Source organism: Chlamydotis macqueenii, chromosome 3 (genome assembly GCF_036417535.1).
Source record: "Chlamydotis macqueenii isolate bChlMac1 chromosome 3, bChlMac1.mat, whole genome shotgun sequence".
Taxonomy (NCBI): Eukaryota; Metazoa; Chordata; class Aves; order Otidiformes; family Otididae; genus Chlamydotis; species Chlamydotis macqueenii.
The window spans coordinates 13457001-13475036 of NC_141558.1; the positions used below are offsets into that span (position 1 = coordinate 13457001).

The window sequence follows — 18036 nt, forward strand, 5'->3', positions numbered from 1 at the left end:
GATACGATTACTGTTTAATGCTGAGTAGGCCAGGTCTGATGGTATTCTTGTTTTCTAATACAGTGTTTTAAGAATTTAGCAGTCTATTTTGCTATGTTTATGTTTTAATTTTGCTGTTTAGACTGGAGAAGTGCAATGCCACTACAGCAGCTCGGGAAAAGTTTGAAATTATGTGGGAGCATTTTCACTGAAAATGAATGGGTCAACAATAGACAAATACACAGATTGTCTATGTTACAGACTTGCTTATATGTAATATTTTTTTTTCTCTTGCACTTTTTTTTTTTAAGCCGGGTTATGATGAGATCAACCCAGACTGGAGACTCTCTAATGAAAAAAGGAAGAAAATAAAAGGTATGTGATACAGTTAGGTCATTATTTTTACCGTTGTGTAGTTAAAAATATTTACGCAAATATACAAAGACCTGAAATGTCTTAATTAAATCTCAATTAGAATAGTTGCCAAGATTATATGTATGATTTGGATTTGTAGCATGGCGTAGCTAAATGAGTGTCACAATAGGTTGGTTGGTTTGTTTGTTTGTTTTTTAAATCCTCTCTTAGAAATATTTTCTAGCCATAACTATTTCAGTTAGTACAGGACTTCATTTATTATTAATCATCCAATCATGACTCTATAGAATGCTGGACATTCAGCAGACATCTCAGATTGTAACAAAAGCCACTACATCATAATGTTGTAGGTAACACATTATTAGAGTCCAGAGTCTAAAACCTAAACTTACCTAGGTTGTGTCCTGATTTTACCTTTTATTTATATCGTATGTCTAATAAATCTTGAAAGCTAATGTAATTTAAATATATCAGTTTAAAATTCTAAAACAAAAGGACTTGTTTTCCTCCAGCTAGATTTACCTCGTGTCAGTCTCTCTATTATTTTTTCCCAAAATTCAGACCACTGTGTGCAGCCATTTATCACCTGGTTATTGCATGGCTCTTCCAAGAGTGCAGAGATCAATAGCTATGCTATGATCCACTCACTACTGCTTGTACACATCTATATTATTTAAAGATCCCTGTTTCTTTGTACTATTTTTCATGGTGATTCTCATTGGCTTAAATCCTCTGACCTTCATGAGTAGGCTACTAACTATGCACTGCAGTGGCAGAAAAGTGTTAAGCTAATCAGTTTCTCAGTGCTGTTTGGGGAAAGATCATTTTCATCAGAGAGATGGGAAATGACACTGTACTGAACAAACTGAGCAGACTCTGAACATTTTGTCCCAACATGCAGTTACCATAATCAAGACAGTCTTAGAAATGACACAGCTTCCATCTTCAATCATAGCTACTTTGTTTTGTTTTGTTTTCTTGGTTTAATCTTCTTAACAGCCTCATCTTGTGGGCTGTTTCAGGAGCCTTGTTCATATTTGTCACTTGTCCTCAAAAGCAGTGTAATCTTTTCTGATTCTCATCAGTAATATGTTTTTTTTTTGCCAAAGAGACTTGGTCAAGGGTGGCCTGGGAAGTATTGATGGAAATCTTTATCGAATATCTAAAATTTGTCATATTTTGTGCAAATAAATCAGTTTACTATGGATTCTTTTTCCAAATAATATTAAAAAATAATTACATCTGCAATTAAGTCATTTTTTTTTTTCCCCCTCCTTAACACAGTATTAAATGCAGAACTGGTTTAGTAAAATATAATTGATCTAAAATACAAACTTAGCGAACCAAGGATGCATGTCCAATAATAAATGTTTGGTAAATTAGGCCATTAGATGAAATCTCTTAGTAATTGAAGTCACTTCTGTTCTTACCTGGTGTTTAAAGCTATATTTCTTTGTATGGTGCATTCTTTTTTTTTTAATTTTTATTTATTTTTTTTTATTTTAGATAAGGAATCCTATTACCCATTGATAGATGTAAACTGGTGGGCAAATAATTCTGTCATCCTGGCTCGCTGCTCTGGTGCATTGACTGTGTCATCGGTCAAGACATTAAGAAACTTGCTAGGAAAGTCATGTGAATGGTTCGAGAGTTCTCCTCAGGTCACTTCAGCTCATGATGGAGGATTTCTAAGTCTGGAGGTGAGGAATGCGCACAGGCAGATACCCTTTTGGAATGCAGCGGAAACAGTTTTGCTTTTCTATATGTAGGTGTTATGTATGTGGGTGGTGTGGTTTAAGAAATACAAATTATTATTACTAATAGGAACAGTGATTCTGCTTCCTTATCGCAGGGAAATTCTGAACTTGCTGCAGTTCAACTGTCTTCATAAAAACTTAATTGTCAAATAATTCTAGAGAGTAGATGCAAAATGCCTAGAAGGCTGAGTCTTAATGAGAGGAAACTTGCTGCAGGAAACGGTTTGTGTCAACAGTTTTCACTGCTTTGTATGTTAGTTCATTTGAAGAATACTGCAAGCATCCCTCTCCCATTTTGAAACAGATGCCTCTTGCATATATTTAATGAGAAATGAAGAATGCATTTAAATTAAGACCAAGCCATGTAAGAGATCTATTTTTGTTCGTCTTTAGTAGGATTGCAGGAAGGAGTAGAATGTAACTGGTTAAGAAGTTAACCAGGAATTTTCTTTGAAACAAAGAAAATTGCTATTTCCTAAGGCTTACAGTGAATTAGGTCTTAAATATCTTAAACAAAAGTTTAATATACTTAAGTTAATAAACTTAAACTTTTTAAAAAAGTTTACAATACTTAAAATAGTATTAATGAGAATATCTCAGTACATACCAAAGCTTGCATGTATGTTTTTGGAATGATTTGTATTATTCTGGAAATCAGACCTAGTCAGTGACCGGCATACAGAAAACTTTGCTGTGGATAGCTACACTGCAGTAAGATATATAACAGTGTACTAAGATATTTCCATAGTTCTATGTTGTCGAGGGTGGTGTAGGACATTTAGTGTAATAATGAGCTACTATTAAGAAGCCTTCACCCTTGCTTCAGTAGGTAAGGGATGAAGCCTCTGATCTAGGAGACAGACCCAGTTGGGGTTTGTGGAATATATTAAGTAAGCAGAGAAGTAAAGGGTTTGAGGGAGAAGGGGAGGAAGGATATTGATTTTGAAATCTGAAGTACTGGAAGCGGAGATCTACTAAATTCTTACCAAACTAGTTGAGATGTACTAGGTGTGTGCTTCGTATTCCACCCTTAAGAATTGTTTTCTGTGCAGTGTGAGATAAAACTCGTTCCAAAAAGATTACGCTTGGAGAGCAGGCCTGGCGATGAAGATGAGGGAGAAGATGACTCTGACTCAGATGATGAAACTTCTGCTAAGGACAGATACTTCAGCTACCTAAAGCAAGGCCTGTACTTTGTGACAGAAATGGAACGATTTGCTCCTCCACGGAAACGTCCGCGTACTATTACAAAGAATTTCCGCCTTGTCAGTTTGAGATCCACAACTCCAGAGGAACTGTACCAGAGAAAAGTAAGTATAGAAGGAAAGGTCATACCTCTTATAATCAGCTTTATTTAGAAAGAACTTTTTACTTTTAATTCTTGCTATATCAACACAAGGATTTAGGCACATATTTCTAAGGGTCTCTTGACAGTGTACTCTGTTACCTAATCAAAGGGATCATTGTTTAAAACGAGCATTGTAATTCAAATCAGATGATGTTTGCAGGTCACTGAGGAGACACTGTCCATCATTAGCTTAGCCAGACTTGCAAGTGTTTTCATGTGGGTGTTTACAAATAATGACAGACCTGGCAAAGATATTGAATGAAATAAGGTGAGCTTGTTATTGGCCAGGGAATGGGTTAACTCATACTCTGATGTGTATCTAGTTTACTTATATGTTTGTTTTTTGGGTTTTTTTTTTTGTTGTTTTTTTTTTTTTCAGGCATACATGCCAATTGGGCCTGTGACTCTCTTACCAAATAACAGATACTTCTTCATTTTTACAACTGCTCTAGGCAGTACTTTCTCTAGGCCACTTCCATTGTTCTGATGGTAAACCAGCCCACTCTATAGCTGTTGGAGTTTCCAGGGAGTGCTAATGTCATAATAATTACATAAACAACTGCTTCCTTTTTCTTGAGGAAAAAATCTCTGATTTTCTAGAGGTGTCCATCAGATCTGAGTCTTATTCATCTGTATTCTGAGCTATTCTCTTTCCTGCCTGCTTAAGCATACCCACAGTAATTATCCCTCTACCTGTTTCAGTGCTCAGAATGAATAATTGGTTGTTTAATATGGAAATCAGATGCCTTTCATTTTCATGTGTTTGCTTTTTAGATTGATAATGAAGAATATGGAGAAGCTTTGTCTTTAGCTCAAGCATATGGCCTTGATTCTGATCTTGTATATCAAAGACAGTGGAGGAAGTCAGCTGTTAACGTTGCTTCAATTCAAGACTACTTGGTGGGTTTGTTTTTTGTGACTTTCAGGCTTTTTTATCAGAATGGCTGCGTTATCTTTACAGAAACTGAATTCTCAATTGTGTTCTAATTTATACAACATAAACTAATGACAATTTGGAGAGCTGTCCTGCAAATTCCTGTCATCTGGAAGAGAGTGATCTCATTAATTTAACTGAAGGCCTGCTCTGGAGACCTTGGAAGTTAATGGAAATCTTTACTTTCAAGTATCTTCTAATTTCTGTTAATAGCTGTTTGCTTTCTCTGGTGTAATCTCTCCCCCACACACAGCAGTAGATTGTTGCCTGACAAATGAATAATAATAATTGGAAATATAAACCATTTAAATAACTTGCAAGTATTTTACAAAATTAAATGGGAAGGTGAAGTTGGTAGCGGTAGCTATATAGCAAAGTTTGAATAACAAAGTTTACAGTGAACTCTGCTACCTGTAACGGGAGTTTTTCAGCAGAATTCAACATGGGTTTTTTTGGCTTGGAATAAAGACTTCAAACTCAGCAGACAAGCATTGTCAAAGATGCAGAATATAATAGTGCTATAGGGTAAAGTCTTCCAAGACATCAAAAGAAATATAACCTATTTTTTGTTGTTTTCAAGTCAGATATTAATTGAATGTCAAAATAATATTTTTTGCAAGTATCTATATAATATCAGATGAAGATTAGTAGGTAAGGTGAATAATATTTTCTGACCCTGGTATGGCCTTTCTGTCACAGAAAAGGCATTGGCATGTGAAGAGATTGATACTGAAAATTACTCTAGTGCTATTGTGGAATACACTTGGTTTATAACAACTGCATTTTAGCCCCAAACATCACATTTTATTTAGTGTAAGGAGGAGTGTTACTAATTAGGGAACACAAATAATAATTTGTGTTCCCGTTGTTGTGAAAGTTGTGCTAAATCATTGGGCGTTTCTGTGCCCTTTTCTGCCGTATATACTCTGAGGGATTTATGGCTTTTTCATTCACACCTCTTCTGTTGGCTCACATTGTGAGTCATCAGACTAACTCAACATTTTCTGAAGTGGAAGAAACATATTAGAATATTTAACATCTCCAGTATAATTGCTTTGGATTGAAGCATATAACATTGTGTCTATGCTCTTGTTATTGAACAGAGCAAAATTAAGAAGCGCACTTGGGTTCTTCATGAGTGCTTGGAAAGAGTTCCAGAGAATGTGGATGCTGCTAAGAAGCTGCTTCAGTATGGCTTGAAAGGCACAGACTTGGAGGCTCTTGTAGCCATAGGAAAAGGAGAAGATGGTGGCAGGTTTGGGAAGAGTATTTTTTTTGTTTGTTTTCCTTTTAAAGAATGGTATATGAAGTCTTTTCTAATAATTTGGTAATTTTTTTTTAATCAATCACTAATGAAAATGTAAAGGTGCTTTTGCAGTACTTAAAGGTAACGCTTTGAATCAAACTAATCTAAAGATGTCCACAAGGTACCTAGTCTGATTTTAATTTTTACAAAGGTGAAACTACTGTTTATTTTGTACTGCATGTTCTCTCTTCTATGGATGCCCTTTATTTTCTTCATTAGAAAGAATTTCTGATGTCTTGATTTTTCTATGATAATCTATTTCTGTCGCCTCTTCTGGAAGCTGCATCTAATGCGTCTTGTTGTATCTCTTAATTGTAACGAACTTCTGTTGTTCAAGTGGGGAGGAGAACAAAGCGAAACACAGTGGATCACTGGGGAAATACATGCAGAGACAATTCTCTTTGGTATTCAGTTCCTGGTGGCAGAAGTAGAGGAAGCTGTTCTTTCTTTGTGCATTCATCTGTTGCCATTGTATGCATGTAGAGCCGTTGCCAATCCCAGTGCTACCTGTGGAATTCAGAAACTCATTAACCATCATAGCCGTGTGGTTGGTTGGTTGGTTGGGTTTTTTTGATTGGTTTAAGGGAGGAGGTAGAAAAAGGAGATGATGCTTCTTGTTGACTTGTACCTGCTGCTTTACAACAACAAAATTTAGTGTTATCATTTTCTATAAAAATTCAGAGTTTTAGTCAAGACATAAGTGGAAAGCTGTTTTAGTATGTTTGTTCAAAAAAGTAGTTCTTCATATCTTTTTATTTGTTTGTATCAACATTGATTATATTGTTGGTTTTGTCTTCTAGATTTATCTTACCAGGGGAGGTGGACATTGAAATTCCCTATGAAGACTTTTTGTCGCCAGATGAAGAAGTGGATGCTAGAAAGGAAAAAGAGGCCAAGAAGCGTCAAGAACTGCTATTATCAGTAAACTTCTCAAAGTAAGTGAAATGTTAGGCTGAGTTTTATTCAGATTTACAGTTTTATTATAACTACACAGTTGCAAGAATGTAATTACTCTCATGTATGTTATTCCTAATAGGAAAGTAGTTTCAATTTTAATTTGGATTATATTCTGTCAAAGTTTTGAGTTTACTTAATTTCTTGGTAGATTCTAGTGCACAAAGGCATTAAAATGTGTAACCATTGTCTTCATATGCGCATGATGTACAATATCAGTTGTAAAAGCGAAAATTCCTGTTTTGAATGCAGACTGACACTGGAGCAAAAAGAACTCTGCCGTAGCAGGCTGAAGCTGTTAACTTACCTTGATCGCCTTGAGACCTATGAGGTAAGGACACTTGGTAAATGGCTACAGTTCTTTTGAGTTCTCGTTCCGTAGGTATACCTGTAACTTTTTGGTCACATCATCATATATTTTTTGTTATATATTGTAGTATTAATGTTTTTAGTCTTGAAATGCTACAGTCTCTCACTTGAGAAAAGCAAGCTGTTTTCTCATCAATCTACCATGTTTCTTCTGCTTCGCTGTTGTAATGGGCTGGCTTCTAGTCTTGAGAGGGACAGTTGGACAGAAGCCTGCTTTGAACGTACTGTGTCTGCAGGGAATTAAATTATGCACCGACGCAGGATGTCGAGCTCGTGCAGGATTACTCTGAATTCCCTCTCTCAGTCTGATTAGGAAGTTCTGTTCAGGTTCTCTAACATCTTTTTCTTCCATGAGCCTCTCGAAGTGAAAGTTTTTGGGATGTCAGACTGTATTTTGCTAGTTTTTTAGCTTCAACTTTGCAGTTGGCACTAGTCATGTAATAACTTTTACCACATCTCTTTGTAACTAATGTTGTCTAAACCTTAATTAAAATAAGGCAGAGGATTTTCTTAGCTTATTAATCAAAAATGCATATTTTTTTTTCGTACTTAAACAAATAAAAAAGCGTGCTCTCCCACATATATCTCCATACTTATTCAACCAAAGATAAAGAAACATGTAGGCTTTTTGATGCTTTTGTAAATCTTGCATTTAGAAAAAAACCTAAACTTTTATAAGGTACGATGTTTTTTGGTTTATGTTTGTTTTTTTTGTGGTTGCTTTTTTTTTTTTCTTAAAGGAAATCCTTGGAGGGCCTCATGCAGCTGAACAGCACTATGATGGCGAATTCTTCAAGAAGTTCAGAAATCAGAATATTGTACTTTCAGCAAGAACTTATGCTCGGGTATTAATACTTATTTCGCTACAATGTAATTTTGTTTTGATATTACTCTTTTCACTTAAGTGCTTTTTTCCTCCCCTTTGAACTTGGCTGAATCTCAATGGTAATCTAGGAGGTGGGGGATGTATTTGTTTGATTGTAAATAAATAAATGCAGTGACCTTGAGCTAGTTTTCTTTATTGCTAAAGAAAATTTTAAAATTAAATGTTTGTATGAGCTAAGCTTACATTTCATACTCATCTTCAGTCTAAATCAGTCTTAAGCAGTTCTGCAACTTATGTTTTCCTTTTTAGGAAAGCAATGTCAGAGCCTTGGAAATTCTATTCACTTTCCATGGATCAGCTTTACTTCCACATAGACAGGCAATTCTCTCCAATTTTCCAGAGACTACTTCACCACATGAATATGCTTTCTTATTGCCTGAAGCTTGGTAAGGATGCATCAATGGATATTAACTAAAAAAAAAAAAAAAAAGATGTTTTTTAGGTTAATACTTTAGTTTCTATATACAGCTGTTGGTTATAACTGGAATCAAGAGAGCAGCATTGTCTTTAGCTACTTGAGTAGTATTCATTTTCTGCTTTACTTTGTGCTATTCATGGAAGCTTTTTGATCTCTTGGTTATGATGAGGAAAGTAGAGACTTTAAATGTTCTTGCTAAGGTAGAATTATGAAAAGACTTAAATGCAGACTTCTACTCTTTCATTTCGGCATAAAATGTTAGTTTACTGTTACATAAATTTCATATAAATTTTCACATCATAATGATGTTCTGTGTATTAATTAAGAGGTTTTTTTTCTTCTAGAGTGTTTCTTTGAAACACTTCAATTATAAAATTAGTTTTGAAGCATATTATTCGGTGCCCATAAATAATTTGGGAGATTTCATTATTTAATATTTGACAATAGGATTTTGAAGATTTACTTTAGAGGGATAGTTTTTGGAGTAGCTAATAGAATTTTTTTTTTGTAGTCTTTAGCATTATAGTATGACATTTTTCCTAGCTTATAATACTTACCACTTTTGTCCTTTTTGAGCAGAAGCTAGTCTTTATTTCATGGTATCTAATACTTACCAGTGCCATTTCTATTGTATTGGTAGTATTAGGAACACATTTAGTTACTTAGTTATGGTGTGAAAACACTTGTTTTATCATTTTATTTAAGGTAACAGTTAGGACCATGAAGAGAAATTATTGCAATATCTATAAAATTGGTAAAATATATTCCAATTTTTCTCTTTTGTTTTCATAAGATTTATAGTGTGAGAGGGAGGGAAGAAGGGTCTCCTTAAATGTGCTTATGATATTTGTTAGTATTCATAAACATGTTCCCCTTCTTTCTGAAGGGTTGTTTTTTCTTGGTTTTGTTTTTTTTTGTTTTGTTGTTGTGGTTGGTTGGTTTGTTTAAGAAACTGACTTATGTGTCAAGAGGCAAAATGACAGTTACAATAAAACATTTCACCAGTGTTAGTAGTAAAGATGTGAAGTTATGGGTTAAGAACTTAGTTTTGTCTGCTCTTGAAAAATGGAAGTACATAGTTTGAATCTTTATTTCTGTGGCAGACAGAACTTTTCAGTGCTGGGATCAGGTACGTGCAGGTTCACACTTCTGTTCAGGTTGCAGAACAGATAATACTGTCTTCATGAGACTCTTGAAAAGGACTACAAGTTATATAAGCTCAACAGCTCTCGGAGTCAAGAAAGAGTCTGAAATACAAAGATGCATCAGCAGGTCTACATGCCTGTCTGCTTCAAATTGGTATTGTGATAGACTGACATTACTCAGTAATGTGTTTTTGCAAAATTGTGATTGTAATATTTTCCTCCTTTTTGTATTATTTCTTGGCTTCTTTTATAATAATGGCTCCTGAATCTCTCCTAGTCATTGGGATTCATGCTCCTTTTCAAAGATCCATCAGATGCACAGAATTTGTCTGTTAGGACAACTACAGTGAAGGTAGTAAAAGTTTAGGTATTTGAAGGAGATGACAGCTCTTTCTAATCTCTGTTTTAATAGCCACAGCTAATGTTTTTAGTCTATAGTTAAGACTGTTATCCTTAGGTTTTTAAAGGTGATCTCATAGGAAAATAATGCTTCACCACCATTGTAAATACATAACCAGAGTTTTTTTCCTTTTCTTTTAATTTTCTTATGCTTTTTACTACATTTAACTGCTATATTGCAACATTACTGCTCACGTTTGAGACTCACAGAAGTTGGAAAATGCAAATGTATGGTTCCCTCAACAGCTATGAGTCTGGTATATTGCACATTACACTAGTAGTAAAAATCTTCCCTCTAAAATAGCAACTTTTAATATGTTTCTGCTTTTTCATTCCTTAACATTCTCAAATATTGCTATTCAGTTGTGACTTAAATTGAATTTTTACTGGAGAGTTATGGATGAACTCCGTTTGCCTGATGAACTGGAGTGGGAGTGGAAATATCTTCTAAAAACTTAGTGAAGCTTTTAAAACTTGAAAATTCCCATGTAATAGACTCTTATCTATGAGTACATAAATACTACACAATTAAACTGAGGTTCATAAGCAGTTTACTTTTCCATAATGATATCTTCTCTTGAACTCGATTTTTAGTTACTGCCTGTGGCACTGTAGTTTCGATAGAGCTCTTACAGCTTCATCTCTTCTCTGCTTAGTATGTTTAGGTAAATAGGCTTGACGACTGAATGTCTGTAGAACTCTCTAATATGTAGTCTTCATTTTTTCATGTTAGTTTTTTCTCTTCTGAAGCTGAACTGCTTTTGTTTTTAGTGTAGTTTAGAAGTGTTCATGTTAAAAGCATTAATCTCATGGTCAGTTGTTTTTGTTTGTATGTTTGAATTAATTTGTATAGTGCTACGGTGAAATAAATAAGAAGGGCATAAGTTTTATATGCACTTCTTTGCACTAAGGGAAAGAAGAAAAACGGTGTAGAAGTAGAGGGATCAATGTAGTTCATGTTATTTCAAGGATGTGTTTGGGGGGAAAAAAAAAACAACAAACCAATAAACCTCAGACCTTACCTTCTATTATGAAGCAGAAAAAAACCCAAACCTTTTACTGGAAAGATTACTTGTCATGATAGCACTTGTGTTCCTGTCTGGATTGACTTCTGGTAGGAGTGGAGAAGGTTCTTGTGGTCCACGTAAAAGTTAAAGCAGTGATTTGGAGGAAGATAAGGTCTTTTGCAAACTGGCCTGTGTGGGGATCTGGGAAAGCAGCAGGAGAAGCTCACGGCAGCCGGAAGGCTGCTGCAGAAAGTGAGCTGGCAGAAGTACTGTTGGTGTTAATCGTGAGGAGTTTTTGAAAAGGAGAATGAGAGCCTGAAGCTATGAGGGAGCCTTGGAGAACATGAGCTAAGGAAGGAGGGAAGTTTCAAAGGAGCTGCTATGCTGGAGCCAAACTATCATTCAGAGGGAATTAGACAGGCTGGAGGAATGGCCAGCAAGAGTCTTGGGGAGTTCAAGAAGGACAAGTTCAAAAAGTCCTGTTCCTGCAACTGAAGAAAACTCTTGCAAGAATAAAGGGTGGAGACTGACTCACTGGCAAGCAGCTCTGCTGAAAACGACCTGGCAGTCCTGGTGGGCACAAACAGGACATGAGCCAGCAGGGAAGGCCAGCAGTGTGTTGTCCTGCATAAACAGAAGCAGAGTCAGGAGACTGAGCAGTCAGACTAATGCACTCGTTCAACTGCATCTATAAGACAGACCCCTAGTACAGGAGAGACATTAGTAAACTGAAGCGATCTCAGCAGAGGGCTGCCAAGGTGATTGAGGGCTGGAGCGCTTGAAGGCTGAGAGCTGTGTATGTTCAGTATGGAGGTTTCTGGTGGCCTCTGCATACCTTCCTAATGGCATGTGAGCTGTACTATGCCTGTGCTCTTTATCCACAGAGCATTAACAGGATTTTCTTTATATTTCTGGCTCATTCATGCCTGACTTATTCTGTCTTCAGCTACTACGTGTGTCTTTTGCCTGTGTAGTTCTGGACTGTACGTTGACTTGTCTTCCCTGGTCTTCTCATGAATGTGTGTTGTTGCCATTGTCTTACTTGTTTGTCTCTTTTTTACAGGGTTTAGAACAAAATTTACTGCATGAACATTCATTATAGATGTACAGTTCTACACTGTGTGCTGGCAGATGGCTTTGATCTTACTCAGAGTTCAGCTCCGTCTTTAAAATAGCCCATTGTGATTTTATGAAAGCTATTATGTCACGATTTTAATTGTTTTTTTACATGAAGGAAAAAAAACACAGCAATCTTCTAAACTTGCAGTTGTGTGGTGCTGGTTGACTTTTCTGGTGTTTTGATTATTTAGTTTAGATTGTTTTAGGAGAAAAAGCATGTTCCCCTCTCCCCAAATTCTGTTAAAGGCTAACCACAACATCAAAAGGTAGCTTGATTTGTTTATATGAAATCGGATATATCTTTTCTCCTCTGATGGCATAGTTGCTTCAAAAGATCTGTCATTGCAATGTGCACAGCAGGAATTCTGAAGGGTAGTTAATTGTGGCAGCCAAAAGCAGCTGGGATACCTTTTCCACTAGTTTATGCGGATCAGTTTTCCCAAAAAGTGTGGTGGTGTTGGCACCATGTTCTAGGCACCAGCTGTACTTCCGTCTTGATGAATTTGTCACACGTCCTCTGCATATTCCTGGAAAATGAAGAGCTTCTCTCTCTGTCCGCCACTTCTGTATCACATAGTGATATAGAATTATTGAATAATTTGAAATCTAAAAATATGTTGAATTGGTTACATAGTTGCATTTGCTAATTCACTACTAAACTGCTGTAATGGTAGAAAATAATATTTTTGTGCAGTATGAAAAATGCAATTAATATCAGAGCTATTTAAGACTACATATCTGGGATAAATGTCTTCCTATATTTCATCCTCAATTATATAATGATTGTGACATAATAAAACTGTTTCAGAGCAGTAAGAATTGCAGAGCAACAGAAACTGGCATTGATTTCTCCATTGCTGTCTGAGAAGATAGAGACTTTGGACAAATGAGTTTCTGGATTAAATTAAAAAGAATATTTTATAAAATGTCCCTTGCAGATCCTGCATTATATACTACTACCTATATTATATATAGCCTACTTGTAATGCCTCCATATCTGTATGTAGTGGGATTATGGAAGTGCTAATTTGAATGTGAAGTCTAAAATAATTTACAGTGTACCTACAGTAAATATGGAAATCATAAATTCTGGCAAATACACAAGTGTCAGCAGGGGGAAAAGAATATTTGAAGGACCAGGACTTTATATTTCTCTTATCACAAAACATAAATTTGATATAATTTTAAAAATAAATATAAAATGGGAATCACGTACATTCTTCAAAAACATTTTGAGTGGATGACAAAACCAGTTGATGGAAACACTGCCTTACTTTTATAGCTCAGTATCTTTCTAACATAGCTATTTCACCTCTAACAGATCAATACTTGGTGTTTTAAATGCATTACATTCAGAACTATTCCAGTATGTGACACTCTCGTAGTTCAGCCCTGATCGGGACCAGACTACGCAGTCTCTCTCTCACTCCCCCCACCCTCCGAGAGAATAGGAGGAGATGATATAAGAAAAAATGGCTCGAGGTTTGAGATAAGGACAGGGAGAAAATTCTTAAAGTTACCGTCACGGGCAAAACAGACTCGACTTGGGGAAAACTATTCATTTATTTCTAAAACTAGCAGGAGAATGAGACAGAGAATGAGATAAGCTCCCCCCACCCCTCCCTCTTCCCAGGCTTAACATTATCTCTACTCCCTTCCCCTCCCAAGCAGCACAGGGGGGAAAAGGGAATGGGGGTTGGGGTCAGTTCATCACGCGTTGTTTTATGCTGCTGCTTCGCTGTCGGGGGAAGAACTCCTCGCGTTCTTCTCCTGCTCCATTGTGGCATCGCTCCCATGGGCCACAGTCCTTCATGAAACTGCTCTGGCGTGGGTCATCTCTTCCATGGGGTGCAATCCCTCCAGAATAGCTGTCCCAGTGGGCCCTCCATGGGCCACAGCCGCCTTCAGGCATCCACCTCCCCCCATGTGGGGTCCTCCATGGGCTGCAGGTGCATCTCTACTCCTCTGTGGACCTCCATGTGCTGCAGGGGGACAACCTGCTCCACCATGGTCATCGCCACAGACAGCAGGGGAATCTTGGCCAGGAGCCACATTACTCCTGCCCCTCCTTCTGAACTGACCTTGGCGTCTGCAGCTGTTCCTCTCACAAGAAAAGTTCTTCACAACAGGCCGGCAGATGCCTCTCAGAATCTCTTCACATCATCCAGCTCATCTCCTCTCCACTTCTTGCCTCCGGGCTGGGCCGAGTTGGACCCAGTCGGTCACCTGGCAAGAGGCCAGAGGGTGAGGCCTGCAAGGCCCATGAGGCCTGAGCCTCCCCCTCTGCCCCTGCTCAGCTTCTTCACATCTTCTCTTTTTTTTAATTTTTTTTTTCTGTTTTCCCCTTCTTAAATACATTATCGCAGAGGCGTTATCACAGAACATTCTGCTACCAATTGGCTCGGTCTTGGCCAGCAGCGGGTCCGCCCTAGGCCCGGTCGAGTCCACTGCACAAAGGGGAGCGACTTCTAGCAGTTTCCTACAGAAGCTACTGCCTTAGGCCCCCCCTCACTAAACAAAACCACAGCAGACACACAAGCTTTCAAATGCAGGATTAGTGTTTATAACATTATTTTTTTCAGACAATGAGACATGGTTAAAAAAAAAAAGAAAAGAACAAGCAAAGATTCATCTACTCCCAAAATATTTTTAGAAAAAAACCCAAACCTCCTGTTAAAAATGTGTATTTCTTTCAGCAAAAAGGTAGTTTTGTAAATGTGTTGGGGCAAATTGCCTTTTGCCTTGGAGTCTGGATTCAGTGTGCACAAGTTTACAGGGGAAAAGATTTAAAAAAACAATTCTTATCTTAACTAGATGAGTCTCAGAGACAGGCCTGCTGTATGAAATGCTTGAAGGAAAAAAAAAAACAAAACAACACACAGTTACCATTGGTAATAGAAAGAATTGAACCTCTGACCTTAGAACTGAATTAGACCGTCCTCTTTTGAAAGCCTGTCCTTGGAGAGAAAAATAATCTGCAGGTTTGAATAAATGCAGTTGGTAGGATATAAAAACTACAATAGCGTGGACCTCTTTTGTCAAAGAAAAGAATGGGAAGAATTGCCAAGCCAATGTAAACAATAGAATGAAAAGAGCAATACAGGAAAATCAGCTCTTTTTGAAGAAATAGAGTTGAATACCTCCGAAATCTGTCAATTTACTGGGCTCCAGTCATATTTATTCTACTGTTGAAGAGATGAGAGAGAAGGGTAAAAGATATAGGGGGAAGCAGTGGCTCAGGAAAGAAAGAAAAAAAAAATAAAAATCCTATGCTAGTATTTGTGTTAGGGTTATGGTATGGCACAGCCATAGCATTTTCTTTTAGTTAGAAAAGAAGGCCACGTGCCTTAGTGACTACAGTGATCTGTCCCATACCTGGAATTTCGAGTGATTCCCCACCGCATAGTAATGCGCAGAGACTGCGCATGTCTCTGTCCTCTGTGGAATGTCAGTTTCTAGAACAAAGCCAGAAGGTTGCATAGCATAAGCAGAGACACTAATGTGTTGTGGATGCAGTAGCATAGAGTATATGATGCACATACAGCAAGCTGTGCTCGTTAAATTCACCATTTCCAGCCAGTTACGCTTACATATTGTGCACGGGACATATTGTGCGGTGGTTCTGATGTGCCCTAGTTCAGCTACAGGTGTTGTAAACAAAATCACGGTAGAAAAATGGAAGGCCTACCTGTTTGCATATCTGTTCATGTCTGTATCTCTTTTTCTTCTTCATCTAATCTGCATTTATATTTTTAAATTTGCAGACTGCAATGATGCCTGAAATCTTTTTCAGCTGACTTGCTTACATTTTAACAGCTACGCTTCCAAAGTTTGTTTTTTTTTTTCCCTCTGTTTCTGCATGAGTCACTGGAGTTACTGATAATGGAAATTTGGGGGGGGGGCAGGGGGGTGGAATGTGGTTAAATGTGACTATCAGTTAAGAAGAAACCTTGTGATAAATGTGTTTTAATAATTTCTTTGCCTTTATAAAGGACTTGGGTACAGGGATCTCCCGTCCTTTGCTAGTGTTGAGACTGGTTTATTCTAGTCCTTATATATGAAATCAAATACGAAGTTTTGCTAAGCTCTTCAGAATGAGGAGAGAAAGTAAGGACAGTTGGATGCAGTCATGTAGGGGGCAGGAGGGAGTTACGGATTTTTTTTTGGTGTTGTTGAGAAGGTAAATTAAGTTAGCAGTCAGCTCTGAATGGTGTGGGTTTTGCTGGTTTTTTTTTTTTTTGTGAACTTAACTCAGCAAGAAGCATATCTGTTAAGACCGACTTTCCATAATTGCTGATTTCTGCTAGGATGAGATATTTTGCAGTTGTATCTTTTTTTGGTGGTGTTTTCTTCACGTGTTTAGAGAAGATAGTTACTGAATGCTGCTTGAATCTCGGTGAGAGCTTTAAAAATCTAAAGTTCCTCTCTCAACGTATTCCCTTAGTGAACATGAATACTTTTAAAATGGCAAATTAAGCCGGAGTAGAAAATACTCTAAAAAGTATTTTCTGTGCCTTATCCATGCACCTGACTTAAAGTATTTCACTTTTTTTCTGCCGTGAGAAGGGAAAAAAAGATGGAGTAGACATTTTCTAGTCAAGATTGCACTGCATGGCGATTCTTTTCTATGCACAGAGAAGTCATTTTCTCTAGTATTTCATGATGAGGTCTGTTAATAAGCTTTTATCAGAAACTTTTGACGTATGCTTATGCTACTTCTTGTATTGATGTGTCTGGACAACTGTAGGTTTCATTCCTGCAAAATCTTGTGCTGAAACATGAGATTGGTCTCAGTAGATTTGACCAGAAGGCAAATGCCCAACAGCAATTGCCAAGGGAAGAAAAGACGTACAGGCAAGCACATTGCAGCATTTACCTGAAATTTCTCAAGCGTCTGTAGTATGTGGCTCAAATACTCATGAAATAGGTATTTTCGAGATATAGGAGATTTTCATGACACTTTATTTCAATAATTCTTTCTATTTTTGAACCCAAATACACAGTGTTTTATCTTCTATGTCATGCCTAGTTAACAGCCTAGCTGCAGATGGTGTAAACCAGTATCTGCTGTTGTTTATTTTAAGTGAGACCTTGCTAGTCTCATCAGTGCTTACAGTGTTGTAAAAAGTAAAAACAGTGAAATGTCATTTCCTGTTTAAGTGAAATGGAAAAAAATGAACAACTTTATATCAATCTTAGCATATTGGTTGTTTTGTTTCTTTTAGGGTTCTTCAATCTGCTGTGGCTTTCACAGAACAGATGATCACACGCTTCTTACCCTTGGTCGTTCACATTACTTGTCTCTGTACTTTTCAACTTTTTTCTGTCGTACCCGGTTGAGTAAGGTAGGCAGAGGGAGGCGGAGTTGCACGTTTCTTCCTCACTTAGTGGATTTTGGATGTGAGGGGAAAGAGGGAAGCAAAGTACTTATCAAACAAAGATCAAAGCCTGGGAACTCAAATTGAGTGAGATCTTTCTCAGCAAGCAATTTTTTTTAAGCAGTAAACTTTCAACTTTTGTTGAAACTATAAGCTATAGTGGGATGTTGGAGAATTTATTTTGAATAGACTCTACTTAATCCATGACTTGTGTTAATTGGAACGGATTCTATTTTAAAATGTATTTTTTAAAAAATATTTGAAGCAGTTGTAATTTAAAAGCTAACCCAAGTGTGTTTTGTGTTACAGGAACAGGGAAGAAAATACCAGCTTTTAGATTGGGAGAGGGAAATACACATTATTTTCTGAAATAAGCTGGGGAGGAGGGCCAGATAAGCAATTGCATTAGTCTGTAAGAACAAGTGTTTTCCAGGAAGTTTTGCTTTTAGGCTGGGTGGGAATCTCTTGCTTGCATAAAATTTTAACTGTTTAGTCTCAAGTAATTGTTTATCAGGGTCAGGGAAGCAACTCAACTATGTTAAGAATAATTGAAGGGGAGCAAAATATAATTTGTCCTGATATTCAGGTCATTTAGGAAAATGTGCAAGTTTTGTGAACTTTAACTATAAACTGTTTGTGCTACTGAATCTGTTAAGAAACAA

General features: G+C 37.0%; 1 protein-coding gene across 3 annotated transcripts in view; it reads left to right on the plus strand.

Annotated features, from left to right (window-relative positions):
- The window catches only part of NBAS (NBAS subunit of NRZ tethering complex), a 190357-nt gene that overhangs the window by 30370 nt on the left and 141951 nt on the right, over window positions 1–18036 (plus strand). For all 3 annotated transcript variants that reach the window (XM_086744896.1, XM_086744898.1, XM_086744897.1), the window contains exons 13-21: window positions 291–354; window positions 1861–2054; window positions 3164–3421; window positions 4234–4359; window positions 5497–5648; window positions 6500–6634; window positions 6906–6984; window positions 7763–7867; window positions 8158–8294. In XM_086744896.1, the coding sequence (XP_086601022.1) occupies window positions 291–354; window positions 1861–2054; window positions 3164–3421; window positions 4234–4359; window positions 5497–5648; window positions 6500–6634; window positions 6906–6984; window positions 7763–7867; window positions 8158–8294 (1250 nt within the window). The remainder of the gene's footprint in view (window positions 1–290; window positions 355–1860; window positions 2055–3163; window positions 3422–4233; window positions 4360–5496; window positions 5649–6499; window positions 6635–6905; window positions 6985–7762; window positions 7868–8157; window positions 8295–18036) is intronic.